We start from the raw sequence: 22,650 nt of genomic DNA, 5'->3' as shown, positions 1-22,650 counted from the left end.
ATTATCTGATAATGCTTCATCCCCACTCACTTATGGCGTAATTTGCGCGCCTCCAATCTTATCTAATCAAACGTGCGGTCGCTGGCGGCCAGCCTCCGATTCGTGCATCCTCTCTATCCACTCGATTTGCCCTGGGGCGTTCTCTGGGATGAATGGACATCCCCGTGTCGATCCACAGCGCGGGCGACCCAAGGGCCCGTCATTCGAAGCCTTGTGAATGCGTGCCGTTTCCTGCCGCGGTATTTGTGCCACTGGTGGAATAATGCGCAGATAATGCTGTCTCACCGAAACGCAGGGCTGAAGGCATATTTTTACGCTGAATGCCAGAATTGAACTCGGAGCGTCCAGGGCATATGCTGCATCATCATGCATGACATTGAGTCCAAATCGGCGAGTCCATGATCACATGATCTCCTGCACATCCCTCTTGCCCCACCACCGCTACGACATCATAACCTCGTTCCTCCATTATTGCCTGTCCCAAGTTCAACCAACTTCTACGTGCAAATCGATACTGGACCCAACACACTGCCCCATACTTGGCACGTCAGGCCCCGCGCGGGTTCAAGATGTCTGCCCAGCTCACTGTGGTTTTCCGTGAGCATTTTGGGCTGTCGTGAAGCACGGCTTGGACGGAAGGGGCTGGTTGAAGATACAGTATGTCCCCCTACTCATCTTACCTATTGGCGGCATCTCCCTTACGTCCAGCATTCTTGACTTTGGCGCATCTCCCCAGCTTCTCGATGGCATCGGAACAGTCGTCTTTTTCGGCTCGGCTTTGTGCGAAGATGGATGCGCCTCGAGTCATTACTCCTGGTGGCGCCAAGAAGACAAGTCGTACGGGCTACAGGCGACGGGGTCACACCTGCCGACCTCCGATTCCTCTCGACGCGACGCGATTACCGGGCCACCCTGTTGAAAGAGGTCGATGCGCGACACCTGGTGTCCGCAAAGAAGGTGTGTGGTCAGGCACTGTCGATGCATATATGCATGCCTATGCGTTATGCTACAGTTCAGACACGTTGGCGCGACGGGCACAGTATCAGTTCTCCTCGTCAGGTGGAGAAGATCACTGGAGGATGGGAAGGTGCGTTTTCTATGGCTTTCGGTTCAACAGCTCGTGTGTTTATGCCCTTGTCTATCACCTGCGCTGCTCTGTTCTCTGGGGTCCAGTCCATGTTCTGATCACAATTATCAGACCTCGTATGGGTACGTCTCGGCGTCGATGTCATTGCTGCGTCTAGATGCGGTCTGGACGACAGAACTCAAAGAAGGGACGGCGATGCGCCCAGTCAGGCCTTCAGGGGCTGGATCACGGGCCCTGTGCCCGCAGCAGAGCGGTATATATGTGCGAGCCGATATGAGGACCACGACCCACGACCCAACATCTGATCGATGACCGCCAGCACCTCAATCTCTGTCGATGCCTCGGCCCATCCCGTCAAGGCCGTCACGGTCTTCCAGTCATCGACGGCCGAAGTCACGCGCGCGTTGACTCTTCAGCTGCAGGTGAGCGGTGGACTCGTGGCGGAAGAATTGAAACGACTTCACGCCAAGAAGAAGGAGCTCGAAGACGAACGCGGTTTGCTCGTCCAGCAGAGCGAGCTCATCAACGAGACCGGCGCGGCGATCGCCAAGAGTGGCAAGGACCAGACATTCGACCTCCAGTTCGTCGAGAAGCTGACACAACGCAAGCGCGAGATATTGAAGGCCACTGCGCTTATTTCCGAACGACTAGCAGAGGTCGAGCGCGAGCTGTGGACGGTGAAAAACACGGTCAAGGGCGAGACCACGGCGGTTGTCACTGTCACGCTCATCGCGCAGCACGAATGTTCGCTAGTCCTCCAACTGACGTACCGTGAGTGTCATGTTTTGCCTGAGCGTGCTTTCACTGAGTGCGCATATGCAGTGGTCAGCAAGGTCAGCTGGACGCCGTACTATGACCTGTACGCGACGACGTCTGAAGGCAAGACGTCGTCGGAGATCTCGATGGTGTACAGGGCCAGCATCCGGCAGAGCAGTGGCGAAGATTGGGACGACGTGAAGCTCACGCTCAGCACTGCAAACTCGCAAACTCGGAGCAGTCTCTCCGTTCCGACGATCGACCGCCTCAAGCTCTCCGCCCTGCGACCCCCACCCACTCATGTATACCCAGCACCACCCGCCTGCATGGCAGTGATGTCCTCAAGGAAACTCCCGAAGATGATAGAAAGGTTCACCGATCTCGAGGCGCTCTCCGACGTCTCGGACATCGACGAGTACGAAGAGGTGCCGGCGACCACACTGGACCGCAGCGCACTGTCCCTCTCGTACCGCGTTGAAGAGGCGGTGACCATCGCGAGCGACGGCCTCGCGCACAAGGTCGCCATCACGCCGCTCACGTTCACCGCGGAGCTGCGCTACGTCTGTGTCCCGAAGAAGACCCCGGCCGCGTTCATCGAGGCGACCATCAAGAACACGAGCGAGTACGAGCTCCTCGCGGGTCCCGTCAGCGTCTACATGGACGACGGGTTCGTGACCAAGACCTCGCTCGGGGTACGTGCTCTCCCGACCATCGTGTGTCATACTCCGTGCTCACGCGCCGCTCGATCGCCTCGCGCAGCTCATCGGTGTCAATCAGAGCTTCGAGTGCATCCTCGGGGTCGACACCGCGCTGCGGATCACCTTCCACACCCGGTCTCAGGTGGAACGCGAGGCGGCGCGCAGCTTCGCGGAGCCGTTGAAGACGACCACGCAGACGGTGACGACGACGGTGACGAACAGACACGCGTTCGACGTCGCCGGATTGGTCGTCCGCGACTCTCTTCCGCTCGGAGACAGCGACGAGAAGATCAAAGTGATGCTGCGGAAGCCGGCGGACCTGGCGCAAGCGCGGGACGGGCAAGAGGTGTCGGTCGCTCTGGAGGGCGATGTGTCGGCTGTGAAGGTGCGATGGTCGAAGGTGGAGGATGGGAAGGGCGGGGAGAAGGACGGGATGTACGAGTGGGTGTGTAGGGTCGCTGAGGGCAAGAAGGTGGAACTGGAGGCGCAATGGGATATCAAGACGCCTGCGGACCTGCAGTGGGATGAGAGGGTTGAAGGGAAGTGAGGTTTCGATGTAGCCGGATCAGTTCAATCTCACGTGCGCTCTCCTTTGAACCCAAGCGTGTGTTGGCGCATGTGCTGTGACATGTCGCGTTCGTCCGCGATCGCCAGGCTTTGGTGACTCTGCCGCAGTCGTTATGGACGGAGCTGTTTCTATGCTCCGTTACCAAATATCCCATATTTATATCTAGCACGGTCTGATGACCATGACGTGCGTGGCCCTCGTTCTGACCGCTCCCACATCACGAAAATGGCGGTGAGAGGATCATAAGCGGAGCATGCGAGATCGAAATAAGTCTGCGAGATCATCAGTTGTCTGCCCGGCCTTCTTGTGACGAATAACGACCAAATATCATCGAGCATGAGCAAGTATGATCAGTGGTCAGTGGGAGAGGGATCTCGGATGGTCTTATTGCAAGGCTGGTTTGATCCCGCCAGGTCTACTTCACGGGGGTCCCGGGCCGTCTATGAGCTGACAGGCAGGGCAGTATGGTCGAGCATGGTCAGACTTCGCGGAGCTTCTGGTCATGCTCGGTCGAACGGCCACAGCCATTTGGTCGACACTGATCGGACCGAGCACACGGTATGGACAGCTTGAGCATACATATGGAGCCATTCAAACAACATAAATCGGAGAGACAGAATTATTATTGTACCATTAACTAGAGTGTATATTACAATGACGTCTGACGACACAACATACATCACAACGACAACACTGAACAGAGACGCACGAATACCTGCGGCATATGATAAGATCCACCATGACGACCAGCTACCGGAGATATGCAATGAGATGGGAGTGGAGGACGTGCTGTACAGGATGCCGTGCGCGGAGTCGATGAAGAGCAGCTAATAGTCGTCGCCTGCAGCGCGACGTTGAGCTTGCCCTTGGAGAGCGAGTAGTCCGCCGCATCGACAGCAATGGGGGTGGGGGAAAGTGGTCGGCACATATCGCATGAGACGGAAGAGAGAGATGGACGCACCCGTCTTCGCTCATCCAGGACATCTCGATTTCGAACGTCAGGACGGAGTCGACCAGGCCCTTCACGCGCAAGATCGGGTTCGTTGCGCCGTTCACACGCCGCGTCCCCCGTGGGCCTGCACATTGTTGCATGGACGTTAGACGAGGAAAGGGGCAATAAAGTGCTGTACATACCGTGAGCTTGCGGGGTCCTGTCGTAATTCGCCTCGGGTCAAATACAGAAGGAATTCGTACACAGTAAAACCCACTGTTACCCGACAGGGGCTTCTGGAGAATCTGTGAGTGTCGGAAATTTTGTGCTAGAAGGAAATGCATACATGCGGGTGTAAATTGAGTGCGCATAGAGCAGGCAGATACTTACAGAGCATCAGCAGCAACAGGTCGGAGTCAATATGACGATAACGGGCGACTCCTGCTTGATTTTGGGCTTAGACCGCGTGACCTGCGGTCGAGGGAGTGGATATATGCGCATAAAATGATGCATTATCACGTACCAAGGCTTCAGAAGTGCTCTGTTTAGCATTGGCGGGGTGTCGGGTCCCTGGAAGCATTCAACGGGGAGCCTGATCATAGTGAGCGAGTAGACTCGGCAGGGCAAGTCACGAGGATACGGGCTGGGCTATACAGCGAGCTGTGTTGGAGCTGATCACGCGAGTGTGGGAGATGGTGGTACTGGTGGAAGGGAGAGGAAGACATGTGCATGAGGAAGTTCGCGCTTTGGCGTTTTTGAAACGCCCAGGGCCACGGTCACGTGGGTTAGACGTGCGTTGTGCCAAAGACCCGCGCAACCATATGACCTCATCCAGCATGTTCTTAATAGTTCTAGTGCTATCTATGAACATCTAGAGCGTTTATCCAGTGACAGGGACACAGACAGTGGAAGAGTGTATGGGGGAAGTTTGCATATGAGGCCCGCATGGCCGCGCACATCAAGCGCACAACTCCGAACTTTTTAATACAAAGCGACGAGACACAAGTTGTCTCATACAATGAAGCAGACGAGCTCATCGCCTGCCTTTTTCCCTGCAGGTGTTTGCTTTGCTTCCGCGGTCGGTGCACGGTCAACTGCAGATCTCCAAAAGGTCGCGCATCGTCATCTTTCAGTCTGTGTCAGGTCTCGCTCGGTCGGACGACTGCTGCCGGGCCGGACATGGCTGACCGTCACGCCTGTGTCATCAGACCATGGTTGACAATTACACCCCTGCCGTCAGACCATGGTCGACCATAAGCCTGTCTGCGCGATCATTGTCTGTCCTCTCGACGGCATTAGACCTCAACGCGTCTCTCCGTCGAATGTATGATCATTTGTCGCTCTAAGGCAGTCTGCATGATCACGCCTGGTGCCGTTAGGTCACACTCTGATCTGCGTCCGTCCCCGTGACCGTGCGGGATCGTCCGACCGCAAGTTTCGTGATGCAGACTCCGGTGTACTGACCCACCCCCAGCTGATGCGACCCGAACTTCCTTTGCGTCAACGGCGGCGCCAAACTGAATCGTCCCGACGTCCCCAACTGGCCGTACGTTCCTGATCCTTCGCGCTCCGTTTCCCCTGTCGGTTGAACTCACGATTTAGTCACTGTGGGACAAAGGGAGAAACCATGCGGTGGAGCGCAAAGTCGTCGAATGTCGAGCTTGGCGGCTGAAGAAGATGGACCTGTTCCAGTTCGGGTGGGTATCAAGGAGAGCGGCGTCTCACTTGAAGACCGGCACCCTCATGCGGCTGGAGAACGAGGACCATTTCATGCATATCGGGATGTCCGAGTGCAGCGGTGCAAGTGCACTCGGTATGTTGGCATGCATATAATTTAGCAGTGTATGCGAAACTCCCACCGTGATAACAGATTCTCTGGCCTTAGTCTACTTGGGCACGTCTCCTTGTCTCTCTTGTCGCCAACACGGCCTCAGCGTTCACTCATTTGAATGGAGATGTTCCGACGTCGGAGCGCGCTGAGTCCATGTTCCCGCACAGTTTTCCGCAGACTGCTCGGGAAGCCTTCTCTTCGCCGTTTCGTGTACTTACTACCAAGGACTGTTGGTGAAATCATCGCATTCCAGAACTTAGATAGAAATGTCCTCGAGATCTCTGTATCAGGTGTGGCGGCGGCGGCGCTTTGCCAGAGCGGCTGTGGGAGTTTAAACCTTCGTCGTCTCGCGAGCAGGCTGAGAGATCCTCTGAGTGCACTCCTTGGCAGTTGCTGCTCGCGTCGCTCAGAGGAAAGTCAAGGGGTCAGGGCAATACCCAAGGGAAGCCTGAGACCGCGCCAATGCGCCATCGCCCAGTTTGACGCGGAGCCTGAATATGACAACGCGCCCGCCGCCCTGGCCCCCCGAACCTGTGTAGCGCGCGCACAACCCGGCGTGACTACTACTACATCTACCTCTCATCGGTCTGCGATCAGCCCTCGAAATCCACCCTGCTGCTCTTCGATGGACTCAGAGCGTCTTCCCATAGAAGTCGCCGAGCAGGTGATCGACGCGCTCGGCGCCAAGACCGATCTCGCCACGCTCACCTCCTGCGCCCGCGTCCACACGAGATGGCTCCCCAGAAGTCGCATCCACATATGGAGAAAAGTCGAAGTCTCCAGCTTGGAGACACTCCACTCGATTCGTGAGACACTTCAACGCTTGCCGGACTTGTGTTTGTGGGTCCACACCGTTCAGCTCATCATCGGAATGTGGGAGAACTTACGGTCATGCCCCTGGGTTGCACCTGTGGTACTCCTTCCATATCTTGCGCATATCGACACATGGGAAATTTCATTCTGTGACAACGGATTTCCTTCGACTGTCTTGGCTTGCTTTCAGCGATACACCGCAGTCAAGAACTTGGTCATCCACGCCTCTCGCTTTCCCACACCACTCCATCTGTACCGACTAGCCCACGCGTTCCCCGCCCTCCAGTCGCTTGAACTACTCGGTATCGGCTGCAGCGCTCGCTCCCCTGACCAGGCGCTCACCCCAATAAAAATGCGAGGGAGCCTATCGCATCTCAAGGTGAGATGAGACAACGAGTTGATTGCATGAACACAATGGAAAATATTGAAATGTCTGGGTTCTGCAGCTTTATGGCACTGGGGTTCTCGGCGGAGCCTCAAACACAGACCAGCAGCTTGTCGAGACGGTCCTTTCCGGAACTAGGTCAACGTTGACACACCTTGAGCTCAGCCTGGAATGGCTCACTGTAGAAGGTACATGTACACGTTCATCACACAATGTAGCTTCTGACTCACCCAAGTTGTCGACACTTGCAGGCCAGTTACCACTTGCAAGCTGCACCAGTCTTGAACGTCTCTCTGTGAGAGTGTCCGAGAGCGACGATTTAGAATGCCTCTCCGAACCCTCATCGCTCCAGGAACTGAATGCATTAATGGACCTTGGTCTCCCGCAATCGCTACGGGCTCTGGATATCATTCTAGAAAGATATGTGGCCTATACCATTGGTTCAGAGCACAGCAGCGATCAACAAACGACCCTCCACAACTTCACACGGCTTGTGACGGACCATAGCTTGCTTGGGACGAACGGAGTCAAAATCATAGTCAGAGACTCAGCGCAGAATCTCGTGAATACATGGAGGGCATCGTTGGAGCGTGCGTTTGCGTCACTCCACAAGCTGACACTTCTGCAGGTTGAGTTCGTGTATTCCGGTGTGTCTCGCTGCACACTCAATCGTTCAACCTCTGCTAAATCCTGAATCATCATAGAAGGGTTCTCACCTGAACTGTACGGGCATCCCACTCAGGTGGAGCATCTGACCATCTCTCGGGATGGGAGGTGGGCAGCCAGTGTGGCATACTCAGAGGACTGCCAGGAAATACCATCCGCACAACAGCCAATCATCATCTGGGATGTTTGCACCGGAGGGCGACTCGCTTTACAGTGTTGGTATCGCACTCTACCGCCGCCATCCTGGCAAGCCTATAGCAATGACGCGCTCGCCTTCTCTCCGTCAAGCACTCGCCTCTTTGGTCGTTTCCGCAATCAAATCATCATCTTCTGTCTTCCTCACATCGAAAAGGATAGAGATGCCTCTGATAGCGAGCCCCGGGAAACGGGAATCATCAAGGCACCCGAGCTCGAAGAGATCGTCGCGTCGAGCTGGTCCCCAGATAGCGCCCAAATCCTCGCCCTGATGTCCTCGATGGCCCTTCACTTTTGGGATGCGGAAGGCCTGACCCACCTTCGCCTGCTTCAGAGGGACCTCAGTACGCTAGAGTATATAATGACACCTATTAGGTGTCAGATCAATTGGCATGTGCCATATACCTGCGCGCAAAGAAACCACCATGTGACGAGATAGGCCGCAGGCCGCCACGCGCGAAGCGCCCGGCAAAACTCAAACTGCATTTAATCTGTTTCGAACACGGGTATCCGGGATGTACTTGCCGCTCCACCAACTGCACCATCAGGCTGTTTATAGCGCTCAAACTTGAAGTTGTATAGCCTCATTCAAAGGTAGTTATGAACACTTGTACTCACAGAGGGCTTGTTTTTCGCACTTGCACAAAACGCTCCCCAGCTGCATGGATGGCGCTTATCTTAATGGTACTGATTGTGCACCTGCCAATTAGGCCGTGGCACATCCCAGCGCCTATCTCTGATAGCCGCGGCAGTCAGCGCCTTCCCCCGCGCCGCCGCGCCGCTTGCCTTGATGGCCCCGATATCTCCGGACGCTCCGCACCGCCGCGTCTCCGCTGGCGCCTCCCCGCCCCGCCCCCCGTGCTCGTCGTCCCCGACAGCGAGCTCGCTGTCCCGCCGCCCCGCTCTCCCCTCTCATCCGTTTCCCTCCATTCCTTTTTTTATCCACCTGCATTCCCAATGCGCACATAATGGTATATAATGCAACACCCTCACTCAGCTGGGTGAGCCTGCATTGAGCTCTTATACCCCCAAAATGCGTGCAACATAGGAACTTATAGAATAGATCAATCGTCTGGCTAATATATGCATCAGATAGTATTATGTGAGCGTGTCTTTCATCTGAAATCGCAGGTGGATAGCTGGAAGGGTGCAAGTATGATGTCATATGTCATTTCAAGATGACATATTCCATAGTGGTATGGTATATATGTTTATCGTCATATGTACACCTAGAATCATACATAGAGATCATTCAGAGCGTATTGCACAAAGCAGCAGGTAAAACGACGATATTTTGGTGAAGATATGACATGTGCTCAGAAGGGAGGACTGCATTGAAAATGCGGCCATCATATGTTCTTGTGCAGACGTCCAATCATTGTACCTTTTGCTTCATTGCGTTCCTAAGAACTTATAGAGCCCAGATCGCCAGTTTCGTGCTTATCGGTGGAGGATTGAAGATAGGGTATGGTATGTCATTATTCTATGACATAGTGTATAGCAAGATGACATGTGCTCCGATTACTTTTCTGAAAGGTGGAATAGAACGGGGTAGTCTTTTCCTCCCCGATGCAAAAGTAATCACAAAAAACGGCCAAGAAACGGTGGAGATATGTCAGAGGAGCCTATTTTGGCGGGTTGTGCAGAGGACGCTCTTAAACCACCTACACTGCTTGGCACAATCTAAGCTCCTCTAACGTATCTCCACCGTTTCTTGGCCGTTTTTTGTGATTACTTTTGCATCGGGGAGGAAAAGACTACCCCGTTCTATTCCACCTTTCAGAAAAGTAATCGGAGCACATGTCATCTTGCTATACACTATGTCATAGAATAATGACATACCATACCCTATCTTCAATCCTCCACCGATAAGCACGAAACTGGCGATCTGGGCTCTATAAGTTCTTAGGAACGCAATGAAGCAAAAGGTACAATGATTGGACGTCTGCACAAGAACATATGATGGCCGCATTTTCAATGCAGTCCTCCCTTCTGAGCACATGTCATATCTTCACCAAAATATCGTCGTTTTACCTGCTGCTTTGTGCAATACGCTCTGAATGATCTCTATGTATGATTCTAGGTGTACATATGACGATAAACATATATACCATACCACTATGGAATATGTCATCTTGAAATGACATATGACATCATACTTGCACCCTTCCAGCTATCCACCTGCGATTTCAGATGAAAGACACGCTCACATAATACTATCTGATGCATATATTAGCCAGACGATTGATCTATTCTATAAGTTCCTATGTTGCACGCATTTTGGGGGTATAAGAGCTCAATGCAGGCTCACCCAGCTGAGTGAGGGTGTTGCATTATATACCATTATGTGCGCATTGGGAATGCAGGTGGATAAAAAAAGGAATGGAGGGAAACGGATGAGAGGGGAGAGCGGGGCGGCGGGACAGCGAGCTCGCTGTCGGGGACGACGAGCACGGGGGGTAGGTCGGAAGCGCGCGACGTGGGCGTGGGAGATAACGTGGGCGCAAGCGGGAGAGATAACACAGGCTGATGGGAGATCTGATAACATGTTCGTGGGCGCAGTGAATCCATAACAACATATATGGGGAACCCTGCAAGGACGCGTAGCTCAGCTGTATTGCTGAGCCGCGCTTTGTTTATGCCATGGCGGGGTTCTAATCTCGGAAGATGCAAGTCTTTTATAGGCGCCCGCTGTGCGCACACAGCCCGCGCCTACCCATATGCCCCAGGAATTGGCACATGCCCATTGTTCCGACACCTAATAGGTATTGGTATATATATAGGTGTACTGAGGTATATGCTGCTTCACTGTCCTTCATTCCCAGGCCAAATAAACAGAGTTCATATGTCAACACACCCCGGCCCTTACGCTCTGATCCACCTCGACGCCGGCTTCCCGAACTGCAACCACATCCATGTCGTCGATCTGGTTTCAGGAGAGTTTCACCCCTGTCTGGTCAACTTCCCGAGCCATTCCGATGCCGAAGAATATGTGTCTCAAGCCGTGCTGCGATGCGGCTCCGAGCGCGGCGACTTCACTGTGCTCGCACTGTCGAGTACCAGTACCCTCGTGGCAGTGGGCTGCGGCGAAGAAGACGCACTCGGCTCTTCTACGCCCGCGCCTTTGGCGCTGTCACTCCGACACGGGCTCACTCCCAAGGCTTTATCCGCCGATGGCACTCGCGCGTTGTGTTTCGTCAACGCGTCGGGGCCTTCCGGCCCTCCCCCCGCCGCTCCTCAGTTCTGCGTTGTGGACACCGTCACCGGAGAGATATTATCGGGGCCATTCGGAGGCGAGCGACTTTCGGGAATCATTGGTGAAGACCCCGGAATGGATATCATGCCGTCTGGCTACTCTTCACTGTACTACCGCGGAGGGTGGTTTTGGAGCACGCTGCACGGCAGGCTCTACCGAACTCCCGCTCTCGACCACGAACGGGACGTTCATCGAGTCGCAGTCACGTACGACGGGTCGATGGTCGCATGGTCGGATTGGGATGGGGTCGTGCGCTTTCATCGCAACGTAGGCGACGTTTGAAACCTGCAAAGGACTATCCCACACTGCATTTCACGCCTTTTTTACTGATGTACGCCGACGCGGAAACACCGCGGCATTACCTTGTCTTACCGTAAGAGTGTAAAACACTGTATGTATATATGCACCGTCCTCCCTGCCCCGCGCGCGCCGGCCCTACGACCGACTACCAAGCAGCGTACCTTGACAGCCGCACCGATGGCCGCCTCCTGCCCTTCCACAACGGCCGCGAGCTGTGCAGGTTCGGTCACGGTGACGCGCAGTACCGGGGACAGGGATGACGTCGCGCGCACGAGCGGTGCCATCACGGCAAACCGGCGTCGCAGCGCTGTCGGGAGAAAGGGAATCCATGGTGTCAGCGAGCGCGGGGCAAGAAAAGGGAGCGGGCGAACCTGCAGTTCGCAGCGCCCCACCCACCCACGTCGTCGCTCCAGGACCTCGTGGCAGGTCGCGTCCGCTGGCGTTCGTGAGGCACGCGACGAGCTGCGCCGCCGCCGCCGCTTGGGACCGTCCACCAGCGTGCGGCACGGAGAGCGCGAGACGACTGTATCGCCTTCGAAGCGGTAGATGTAGGAGGTGCGAGCGAGGCCGTCGGGGAACTGGACCGTCGGGCAGAGCTGCTGACACGGGCGTAGATCCATTTTCACGGTCCCGGGTATGGTTCTCGCCCCCGTCGGCAGCGGCAATCGCTCGGCGTCGAAGAACGCGGCTCTTCTTCCTCTGGGGGCGCCCGGATCCCTTCATCCGACCGATGTGAATTGGGAGCGGACAAGCTGAGGAACTCTCGCGGCGTGACGGTGGTCAGCGAGAAGCGCGGGCGCGTGATCTGCGTAAATGGGAAGAGGTGACGGTACCGCTTCAACGGAAGCGGTATGAAGGGCTGCGTGGTGAGCGGTTGGTGTGGATGACTGTATGGTGAACGGCTCCTGGGCAGGGTAATTGCATAGTGAGCGTGGCCAGGGGCCTGTGGATTCTGAGGCCCAGGCGACGGATGCGTTGCGAAGTGGGTGGTACGGGTCCGGGGGAAGAAAGAATCCACTAGTCGGGGGGCAGCTGCATCCGTGCGCATGAGGAGGATGCTATCCGCCCCCGACCGTGCCCGCCGTCAGGTTACTGGATACAGCTGGGGGCTCGGCGTCGGTGAAGAACATCGAGGCACTCGTCCAATCTTCGCCGATGTGTCGCATTTGACATGAAACCGAAGATTGAGCGTGCGGAGCCTGGACATGGTGGCGAATTGCGATGCGTACGATTCGGTCCGTGGGCGATCGGATGTACAGCTTCAAGGAGCGCAACTTCGGCCACCGCAGGCGCTTCAAGACATCCAAGGGAGTAGACATGATGGTGAGTTCGAGCGTTTTGAGGGCCTCGCACACGGCCTCTCGGAGGACGGATAGAGTCTCGACTTCGAGGGGAGCTGTGTGGTACTCGTACTGGGGATACCGGCCGAGAGCGCACTTGAATGACTTGGAAGGAGCGATGGTCGTGAAATCAAAGGCTTCCGAGGGGTTGAGCGTGCTGAGAGCAAACACGAGGGAATTTACGCACAGTTCTCGGAGAGACGAGGCAAAGTGGACCGCCTTCAGCGCCTTCCAGAGAACATCGTGCTGACCGACCCGGGGCCTGGATATCGTGACGGAGTAGAGGTTGGGTATGCGTGCCAGAACATGCGTGAAGTGTGGAGGCGGGTTGAGGACACCTTAGAGCTGAGGATTGGTAGCGTACGAATACGTTTTGTGCCTCACCGCGTCGACGTCCAGGCATGAACACTCGAGAGCGAGCTTTCCCTGCGAGACTAAGATCCCCAGTTCCCTGGATGAAGAAGACAGCTGACCTAATGATGGGTCGGAGCGCAGACGGGATATTTCAACGATTCTCGTCCGGTCTCCTGGGAGTGTTTCAAGTAGAGCAGGAGAACGAGCTGGGCTCGTGCATTGTGCAAATACTTGGAGGTTTAGGAGAGCGATTTGAGCTTGCGAAGAGACTGGACGTGAACCGTTTGGATCAGAACCAACAGAATATCTCCATTGAGCCGAACGAAACAGAGTCCTTTAGACTCACATGTCCGGCTGACCGTAGTACGCTGTGTCGTGGGCCATAGGAACATCGTTTATGACGATAAAATCAAGGTAAATTTCGGCGGAACAGCAAATGTGGTGACACTGGATGAGACTTTCGCGCAACGGCTCACAGAGGAGCAAGATCATAACTTGGTGCGGGGCGCGGATCCGGTCAGTTGTGGCGGAGGAGTGAGCGCGGGCCGCAGGGTGGCTACTGCGCTTGTCCTCCTACCACCATCTCCACTCTGCATATTCACTGATGACACACATCGCTGTGCTCTTCTCCCGTCCCTGCCATTTCAAGCCTATTCGCATACATCACTCAACCCCGCCGTTGACGAAGTTTCCAGCACACCCAGCTTAAGTATCCAACATGAATCATTCGGCACGGTCTTATGTGGCAGGTCGGAAAGTGGCAATTGTGGGTACGTTGTCTTTCTCAGCATCCTCCCGTGCATTACATACCCTACTTGCGTGGTTGCATCTGTTGCGGACGGATGATCTTTCGTCTTCAAGATGAAATCACGTGACCGGGCCACACCCTGCGGTTGAACGTCGAGGCCGATCGCAGATACATATCTATGAACGACCATGAAAACACGCTCGCGATAACGGAAACTAACACAGCTTCACCCTATCTTACAGACACCTTTTGAGGCTGCCCGGGCTTTGCGGCCTCGTTCCACAGCTCCATAATGTGCCACGGCTTCGCAAGCAGACCGCTGAGAAGGGATCTCAAGGTGCGTTCTTCTACTGTCCGCGTTGTTCCTTTCTTAAATTCAACCAGCCACTCCCAGAATGTCCAGCAACCGCCCTTTCGTGCGGGCGAATGTTTCACTCCATCTACGGCTTATGTCGGCTGCTTGCCTCCGTTCATCGCCGAAGACCCGGAGCACCAACAGCGCAACGCGCTCGGGGCGGAATTCAAGGATGCTCAGGGGAAAAAAACAAAGTAGCAGAATGAGGATCGTGACAGGGCGTCGATCTCAGAGAACGCTTCATCCGACAGACCACCGCACCCACAGAGGTGGTTCACACGCCGTTGGAAGACGCAGGTGGCCATTGCTAAGCCACTGCACTCATTGTGCTCCACTACCTGCTGGACTACGCATATATCTTCCCCCAGACTTCTCGTACAGTACCCGCACGACGTCGCACAAAATATTCATTGTCGCTGAACGGGCAAGCTCGGCGTCGAAGACCTTCCGATCCCGATGCCCCACAACACCGACGTGATCGCCAAGGTCGAGTAGACAGCGCTCAACCCTGTCGGTTGGAAGTTTGCGCGGCCGCGTCGCGCTTGGTATCACCGTAGGCTTCACCGCTGGCAGCGGCGTCATCGCCGTGGGCGCGAAGGCGGGCATCGTGTCCAAGGTTCGTACACCAGCCAGTTCCCGATCCACCCTCATCGTAACCAAGGGCCACAGCTTTCCGACAGCATACCGGCTAACGCCGATGCCACCTAGATGCTAGACCTCAAAGAAGGGACGGCAGTGCACGCAATCAGGCCTTCAGGGGCTAGATCACAGGCTCTTTTCCCACAGCAAAGCGGTATATATGTGCGAGCCGATATGAGGACCACGACCCACGACCCAACATCTGATCGATGACCGCCAGCACCTCAATCTCCGTCGATGCCTCGGCCCATCCCGTCAAGGTCGTCACGGTCTTCCAGTCATCGACGGCTGAAGTCACGCGCGCGTTGACTCTTCAGCTGCAGGTGAGCGGTGGACTGGTGGCGATTCGCGAAGCCGTGCACACCACTGGTGCTGACGCCACGGGCAGGCCGGAAAGAACGTCGTTGAAATTCTCAATCTTTCTTCTTTGATGGACCTCGACTCTCCTCGGGTCCACGGCCTAAGCCAGGGTGTCCGTGTCTTTGACATCACATGCTCCAACCGACTCAAGGACGCACCTGGACCCCCCGCGTCGAGACGGGCGGAAGAATTGAAACGCCTTCACGCCAAGAAGAAGGGGCTCGAAGACGAACGCGGTTTGCTCGTCCAGCAGAGCGAGCTCATCAACGAGACCGGCGCGGCGATCGCCAAGAGTGGCAAGGACCAGACATTCGACCTCCAGTTCGTCGAGAAGCTGACACAACGCAAGCGCGAGATATTGAAGGCCACTGCGCTTATTTCCGAACGACTAGCAGAGGTCGAGCGCGAGCTGTGGACGGTGAAGAACACGGTCAAGGGCGAGACCATAGCGGTTGTCACTGTCACGCTCATCGCGCTGCACGAATGTTTGCTAGCCATCCAACTGACGTACCGTGAGTGTCATATTTTGCCTGAACGTACTTTCACTGAGTGCGCATATGCAGTGGTCAGCAAGGTCAGCTGGATGCCGTACTATGACCTGTATGCCACGACGTCTGAAGGCAAGACGTCGTCGGAGATCTCAATGGTGTACAGGGCCAGCATCCGGCAGAGCACCGGCGAAGATTGGGACGACGTGAAGCTCACGCTCAGCACTGCAAACTCGCAGACGCGAAGCAGCCTCTCCGTTCCGACGATCGACCGCCTCAAGCTCTCCGCTCTGCGACCCCCACCCGCTCCTGAATACCGATCACACGCCCCCATGGCAATGATAGCCCCAATGTCAAGGATGCCCGTGGGACGCAAGAAAATGGCAGTCATGCCCACCGAACCCGAGTCGCTCCCCGACGTGTCGGTCATCGACGAATACGAAGAGGTGCCGGCAACCACACTGGACCGCAGCGCGCTGTCCCTCTCGTACCGCGTCGAAGAGGTGGTGACCATCGCCAGCGACGGCCTTGCGCACAAGGTCGCCATCGCACCGCTCACGTTCACCGCGGAGCTGCGCTACGTATGTGTCCCGAAGAAGACCCCGGCCGCGTTCATCGAGGCGACCATCAAGAACACGAGCGAGTACGAGCTCCTCGCGGGTCCCGTCAGCGTCTACATGGACGACGGGTTCGTGACCAAGACCTCGCTCGGGGTACGTGCTCTCCCGACCATCGTGTGTCATACTCCGTGCTCACGCGCCGCTCGATCGCCTCGCGCAGCTCATCGGTGTCAATCAGAGCTTCGAGTGCATCCTCGGGGTCGACACCGCGCTGCGGATCACCTTCCATACCCGGTCTCAGGTGGAACGCGAGGCGGCGCGCAGCTTCGCGGAGCCGTTGAAGACGACCACGCAGACGGTGACGACGACGGTGACGAACAGACACGCGTTCGACGTCGTCGGATTGGTCGTCCGCGACTCTCTTCCGCTCGGAGACAGCGAGGAGAAGATCAAAGTGATGCTCCGGAAGCCAGCGGACCTGGCGCAAGCGCGGGACGGGCAAGAGGTGTCGGTCGCTCTGGAGGGCGATGTGTCGGCTGTGAAGGTGCGATGGTCGAAGGTGGAGGATGGGAAGGGCGGGGAGAAGGACGGGATGTACGAGTGGGTGTGTAGGGTCGCTGAGGGCAAGAAGGTGGAACTGGAAGCGCAATGGGATATCAAGACGCCTGCGGACCTGCAGTGGGAGGAGAGGGTTGAAGGGAAGTGAGGTTTCGATGTAGCCGGATCAGTTCAATCTCACGTGCGCTCTCCTTTGAACCCAAGCGTACGTTGGCGCATGTGCTGTGTAGCCAGGTGATCCTCACGTTGGCTTTGGAGTCGCCGTGGTAGGGGTATTCCTATGTTCCGTTGCCAAATATCCCACATTTTTAACTGGCAGGACAGTCTGATGTTGACGTGCGTGGTCCTCTATCTGTTCTGACCGCTCGGGTCGCTTCCAGTATACTTACCCACCCACAGCTGACGCGACCCCAACTTACGAGGACGTGTACAGGGCCATCAAAGCAGAGAGTGCCCTACAATACTTGTCTAATCCACCTGACCGGTGGCATCATTGGCGACCGCATCCATGTAGTCAATCTGTTGTCCGGAGAAATCCACCCTTCTGGCCAGACCGGGCCGGTTCTGTTTGTTTGTTTGTTTGTTTGTATCCCATTTATCGCCCGTCAGGGCGGAGCCCTATGGTAGGCGGTACGTACAGTGATTACAAAGCGGGGAGGGCTAGCGCATACGGGGAGGATGTCGTGACGACCCTCCGGGGAGGGGCGGGCGGGCCAGGGTGTAAGCCAAAGTAGGGTACGTGAGCACATGTCAGTAGACTAGGAGAATGAAAAGAGCTGAGGAACGTAAGGTGGGCGACGTTACCGCAGGAGCCGGGAAGAAGGGTAGCCCGTCAGTTCGAATCATTATAACTAATCTAAGGTGAGCCGCGTCATACGCAGGCGCCCTGGAGCAAGGGGGTCGTGACCTTGCGGGCATAGAGACGAGGGTGGGTCGGAGGGGTGAAGGAAACGACCGCAGGGACGGGAGAGGGGAGGGGGGATATGGGTGAGATAGTAGCAGGCACAGTAGCGATGGGGCATGACGGGGTTAGGAACGGGTACGATGAGCACCAGAGTGGGGTCGCGCGGGGCGCGGGGCCGCCGAACGGCGGCGGCTGGGACGCGGGCGGGTATGGAGGTCCGGGGCGATCACGCGGGTAGGGGCGTCGGCCAGTTGATGGTGGTGGGTATTAGACCGAGGTCGGTCGGGCAATTTTGGGGAGGCCGCGCGCGGGCGCGGGCGCGGAGCCTGCGCGGCGGTTTAGGTGAGCTTGCGGAGAGCCCCGAGGGACAGGGCGAGACGGTCGGTGGCGTCGATGTACGCGAAGAGGTGGGGGAGCGCATCTGGGTGGGAGAGGAGGTGGCTTAGCTTGCCGCCCTTGCGGCCGAGCTTGAGGTGGATATGTTGTGTGCGCTCCCGGGAGTACGCCGTGCAGTGCAGGAGGAAGTGGACAACCGTCTCCGCGCCGGTGCCGCAAGCTGGGCAGATGTCTGCCATTTCGGCGCGATGGATGCGGTGGAGATGGGCAAAAAGCGGGGCGTGGCCGGTGCGGAGCTGGATGAGGAGGCGGGACTGTTTGCGCGTGAGCGGGGCGATGAGCTCCATGAATTTCTTCGAGGGCAGGGTGGGGTCGATGGGTTTGAGCCGCGCGCTGCGGGGTGACGCGTCCCAGTGCTCCGAGGCCCTCGTTTGGAGTGTGGCTGCGTGGGCGGTGCGGAGGGCGGATGCGCACGCGGGGAGACGCTTCCGGAGGGCCGGTTCTGTGACGGCACCGAAGGATATGCGTCTCAAGTCGTGCTGCGAGACGGCCCCGAGCGCGGCGACTTCAATGTGCTCGCATTGACAAGAGGCAGGATCCTCGTGGTGGACTGCGGCGATGAAGACACGCTTGGCTCTTCTACTGCACCTCCGGTGCTGTCACCACTCCACGGGCTCACTCCGCAGGCCTTATCCGCCGACGGGACTCGCGCGTTATGTTTCGTCGGCGCGGCGGCGATCCGATCCGACTCCAGCCACTGCCCCCAGTTCTGTTTTGTGGACACCGCCACCGGAGAGGTACTATCGGGGCCATTTGGAGGCGATCGGCCTTTGGTCATCAGTGGTGAAGACCGCGGCATGGAGATTCCGCGGTTTTGGAAGCAATATGATCTATCATGCTGCGGAGGGTGGCTTTGGAGCACGCTGCATGGCAGGCTCTTCCGAATTCCTGCAATCGATGACAAACAAAACGTTGTTCGAGCCGCAGTCACGTACGACGGGTCGATGGTCGTATGGTCGGATTCGCACGGGGCGTGCACTTCCGTCGCAACGTAGGCGAGGTTCGTTGAAACTTTCGAAGGACTTATCCCATACCGACTTGCACGTATTCTTGTTGCTTATGCGCGGATGTGGAAACACTGCTGTATTACAGAGTCTTACCGTAGTACTGTAAAACACCGCATGTATATATGCACTGTCTTGTAACTACAAAATCCTCCTCCGACCAGTCTACACCTCACTCCTGCTCGAGCTCCACCGCCTGCAGGGAAATCGCACACCCACTTGAACATCCCGTCCTCCTTCCTCCATGCGCGCCGGCCCCACGACCGTCCGTAACCGGCGCACCTTGACGGCAGCATCAGTAGTGGCCTCCTGCCCTTCCACGAGGGTCGCGGGCCTGTCCAGTGTCCGCGACCACACGGGTACTGGACACAGGGATGGCGCCGCGCACCAGGGGCGCGTTCGCAATCGTCGTGGTGTGGTTCGCCGAGGCCACGCACTGGTACCCCACGGAGGTGGTAGAGCGGGCTCGACGTCGACCCGTGCCCCGGGTGCCCAACACGCGCTCGAAAGCCCTACCGCCACAGTGGTGTTAAAGAGATCGCGCGGTGTCAGCGAGCGCTGGGCGAGAAAAAGGAATGCGCGGACTTGCAGTTTGTACTCTGTCGCCTAGAACCTTGCAGCAGGTCGCGCCCGCTAGCGGTCGTGACGCGCACGCGACGACGCCGCCGCCGCCCGGGACCGTCCGCCGGCGTGCGGAACGGTGGACGATGGGAGAACGGGAGATGAGTGCATCACATACATGTAGGAGCAGCGCTGTCGGAGAACCGAACCGTCTGGCAGAGCTCATGACGGTAGATGGTACGGGAGAGATGCTCGTGTCTTTGCTTGCGGGCGTAGATCCACCCTCACGGTCCCAAGTATGGAAGTTCTCGTCCCCATCGCCAACGGCAATTGCCTGGATGAAGTTGGCGTCAAAGAATGGCTCTTCTTCCGCCAGAGCTACCTGGATTCCATCATTCGACCGAGGCGAGGCGGGCGTGGACAACCTGAGGAACTCTCACCGCCTGACGTTGGCCTGGCCAACGAGAAGCGTAGACGTACAGTCAGGGAGGAGTGGCTCTACGACACCAACGGAGGCGATATGAAGGGCTGCATGGTGAAAGGTTGGTGGGGCTCCTGTGGCTGGGGTAATTCCATGGTGAGCGTAGCCGTGACAAGTGGGAAACATGGCAGATGACGGTCGGCAATTGCATCGCGGAGTGAGTGGCAGAGATGGAGCACTAGAAAAGGGGCATCAGCAGGACCAGTACTCACCGCACTGAGCCATGTCAGATTGCAGAAGCATCGGCGTCCAATCCGAGTCCAAGGAGCTGATGCACAGCTTGGAACGTTACATGGTGGCAGCAATATGCAAGAGGGAGTCGCAGGTCGTGGAATGTGTCGTAGATAAGATAAGATAATGCCCGCGCAGCTCGCGCGTCGCGCTCTCTGCACTTGAGCTTGAACTCTTTCCATCCACCAGGCTCTCAGTCGTCTTCCGCTCCCGACAATGTCCGACCTCTTTCGCTCGTCGGTTCAAGCGCGTCTTGCCAAAGCCCCCATGCTCCCACCCCTTCCCAACGAAGAAGAAGAAGACGAGGCCAGTGACTCTGTGCCCTCTCTGCCGACTGGATACGGACCCCCCGCGGCGTACGTTCTCCACCGAAAACATCTCTCGCATTCGCTGATATATGGCTCTCTAGGCCCTCGCGCACTCCTCGCGCCTCTCGAAAACGCCCGCCCAACCCCGCCATGGCCCCAATCTCCGCCTCTGGCTTCTTCGACCAAGCAATGCAAGTGTCCGTTCCGGACTCGGATCTCGATGTGCGCGTGTACTACACGCCCCCGAAGTTTGAGGACGGCACTGTGATCGTGTGCCACCATGGCGCTGGCTTCTCGGGGCTTTCGTTCGCGTGTATGGCGAAGGAGATTACAGATCAGAGTAGGGGCGAGTGCGGCGTGCTAGCGTTCGATGTCAGGGGACACGGTGCGTCCTGATAACCCGTTCTAACACGACATCTTCACTCACGCGTTCTAGGCAAGACTTGTCACTTGAAGGAACCCAAGACACCTGAGACGGAAACGCTCGACATCGAGATGTTGACGGCGGATTTGGTCAACCTCGTCAGGGTCATTTTCGCCGATGTTCACGCCGCTCCTTTCTTAGTGGTGAGTACTGCTTCGTCATGCGCATATATGTAGCCTTGAAACGTCGGCACGCGGTTGGTACACGGCAGACTGATGAGACACAGCTTGTAGGGCACAGTCTTGGAGGATCTGTATGCGTCCGGGCATGCCCAAAACTCCAGGACCACAGGTTCCAGGTCACTGGAGTAGCAGTGGTCGATGTCGTAGAAGGTAAGCTCGGTCTTCGTGCCTGTCACTCAAGTTGTCGACATGTCTGATATTCCCCTGCAGAGTTCACGCTGGATGCGTTGCCGCTGATGCACAGTCTCCTCAATGCGCGTCCCGAGGGGTTCGACAGCGTAGAGGAGGCCATCGAGTGGCAGTGAGTTCCACCATTTCTCGAATCTACGATCAAACGCTCAACAATGCATGTCTCCAGCGTGCAGACGAACACGATCCGTAATCCGAACTCGGCGAGGGTTTCTGTTCCAAGTATCGTCGTCCCGGCTCCGGAGAGATCTCCCGCCTACCTTCCTGCGTACCTATGGCGCATATCTCTGCGCTCAACCGCGCCTTACTGGACCAGTAGGCGTCTCCGTTGATTTGACGCATTGCCCTCTATCCTCACGGTTGACCCCTATAGGTTGGTTCACGGGCTTGTCAGCCAAATTCTTGTCTTCGAGAACCGCCCGCCTACTGATTCTCGCGGGCACGGAGCGACTTGACAAGGAGCTCATGATTGGGCAGATGCAAGGCAAGTTCCAGCTGGTCGTAATCCCCGGAGTCGGCCACCTGGTGCACGAAGTGAGAATTGCTTGTTTGATCTGTTGTGCCGCTTATGCTGATCGGATATGCACCAGGACGACCCGACCCGCATGGCGGAGGTCATCATCGAGTTCTGGAGGCGGAACGACCGAGTGGTCGCAGGTGTCAAGAAGGTCGGCGAGCTCTAGGAGAAGGACCACGACCGTGGCCTGCCGAACAATGGGCAAAAGTGTGAGTGTCAATGTGTTGTTCCGCATTGCGGCTCACTGAAGACCGAGATTTCACCTAGATTGATCTGTGCACTACGACACTTCTTGCCGAATTGTCTCTGTACACTTCACCACGACCATGGAGCAACGAGAAAAGTCCCCACGACCTCCATACCTCGAATTCCTTGCTTTCGAATGAAATTCGCAATGCATAGTCGTTCAAGGACGTATTACAACCCACTAGTTCTGCTGAAAACCGAAAACCACACATTTTCTATCCATCGAAGCGCACACACTTCCCACAAAACTACAAGACACGAGGCCAACCGGGTGCGGTTTCGCTCTGTGGAATACATGCAAAGCTTCTTCCGCGGCTTC

General features: G+C 56.7%; 5 protein-coding genes across 5 annotated transcripts; 4 read left to right on the top strand and 1 right to left on the bottom strand.

Annotated features, from left to right (window-relative positions):
* Positions 1-1,395: 1,395 nt before the first annotated feature.
* On the top strand, positions 1,396-3,088 carry BXZ73DRAFT_46189 (uncharacterized protein; the record flags this gene model as incomplete). Its single annotated transcript, XM_048019649.1, has 3 exons — positions 1,396-1,858; positions 1,910-2,535; positions 2,603-3,088. 3 exons carry the CDS (start codon positions 1,396-1,398, stop codon positions 3,086-3,088), a joined length of 1,575 nt encoding a protein of 524 aa, XP_047878282.1.
* A 7,687-nt stretch (positions 3,089-10,775) lies between these two features.
* On the top strand, positions 10,776-11,468 carry BXZ73DRAFT_77189 (uncharacterized protein; the record flags this gene model as incomplete). The annotated part of the gene is made up of 1 exon (XM_048022612.1): positions 10,776-11,468. The coding sequence occupies one exon, from the start codon at positions 10,776-10,778 to the stop codon at positions 11,466-11,468; it is 693 nt and encodes a 230-aa protein (XP_047878281.1).
* Positions 11,469-12,544: 1,076 nt separating this feature from the next.
* On the bottom strand, positions 12,545-13,564 carry BXZ73DRAFT_100947 (uncharacterized protein; the record flags this gene model as incomplete). The annotated part of the gene is made up of 2 exons (XM_048014730.1): positions 12,545-13,088; positions 13,527-13,564. The coding sequence occupies 2 exons, from the start codon at positions 13,562-13,564 to the stop codon at positions 12,545-12,547; spliced, it is 582 nt and encodes a 193-aa protein (XP_047878280.1).
* A 1,567-nt stretch (positions 13,565-15,131) lies between these two features.
* BXZ73DRAFT_46253 (uncharacterized protein) lies at positions 15,132-17,036 on the top strand (the record flags this gene model as incomplete). Its single annotated transcript, XM_048019661.1, has 4 exons — positions 15,132-15,245; positions 15,311-15,794; positions 15,846-16,483; positions 16,551-17,036. 4 exons carry the CDS (start codon positions 15,132-15,134, stop codon positions 17,034-17,036), a joined length of 1,722 nt encoding a protein of 573 aa, XP_047878279.1.
* A 3,645-nt stretch (positions 17,037-20,681) lies between these two features.
* Positions 20,682-22,251, top strand: BXZ73DRAFT_89718 (protein phosphatase methylesterase; the record flags this gene model as incomplete). The annotated part of the gene is made up of 8 exons (XM_048025372.1): positions 20,682-20,821; positions 20,875-21,158; positions 21,210-21,340; positions 21,424-21,529; positions 21,590-21,680; positions 21,738-21,883; positions 21,942-22,102; positions 22,159-22,251. The coding sequence occupies 8 exons, from the start codon at positions 20,682-20,684 to the stop codon at positions 22,249-22,251; spliced, it is 1,152 nt and encodes a 383-aa protein (XP_047878278.1).
* Between the last annotated feature and the right edge of the window lie 399 nt (positions 22,252-22,650).

This window comes from Epithele typhae, assembly GCF_022376455.1.
Source record: "Epithele typhae strain CBS 203.58 chromosome Unknown BXZ73scaffold_21, whole genome shotgun sequence".
NCBI classification, from domain to species: domain Eukaryota; kingdom Fungi; phylum Basidiomycota; class Agaricomycetes; order Polyporales; family Epitheliaceae; genus Epithele; species Epithele typhae.
This window is presented reverse-complemented; position numbering and strand designations above follow the sequence as displayed.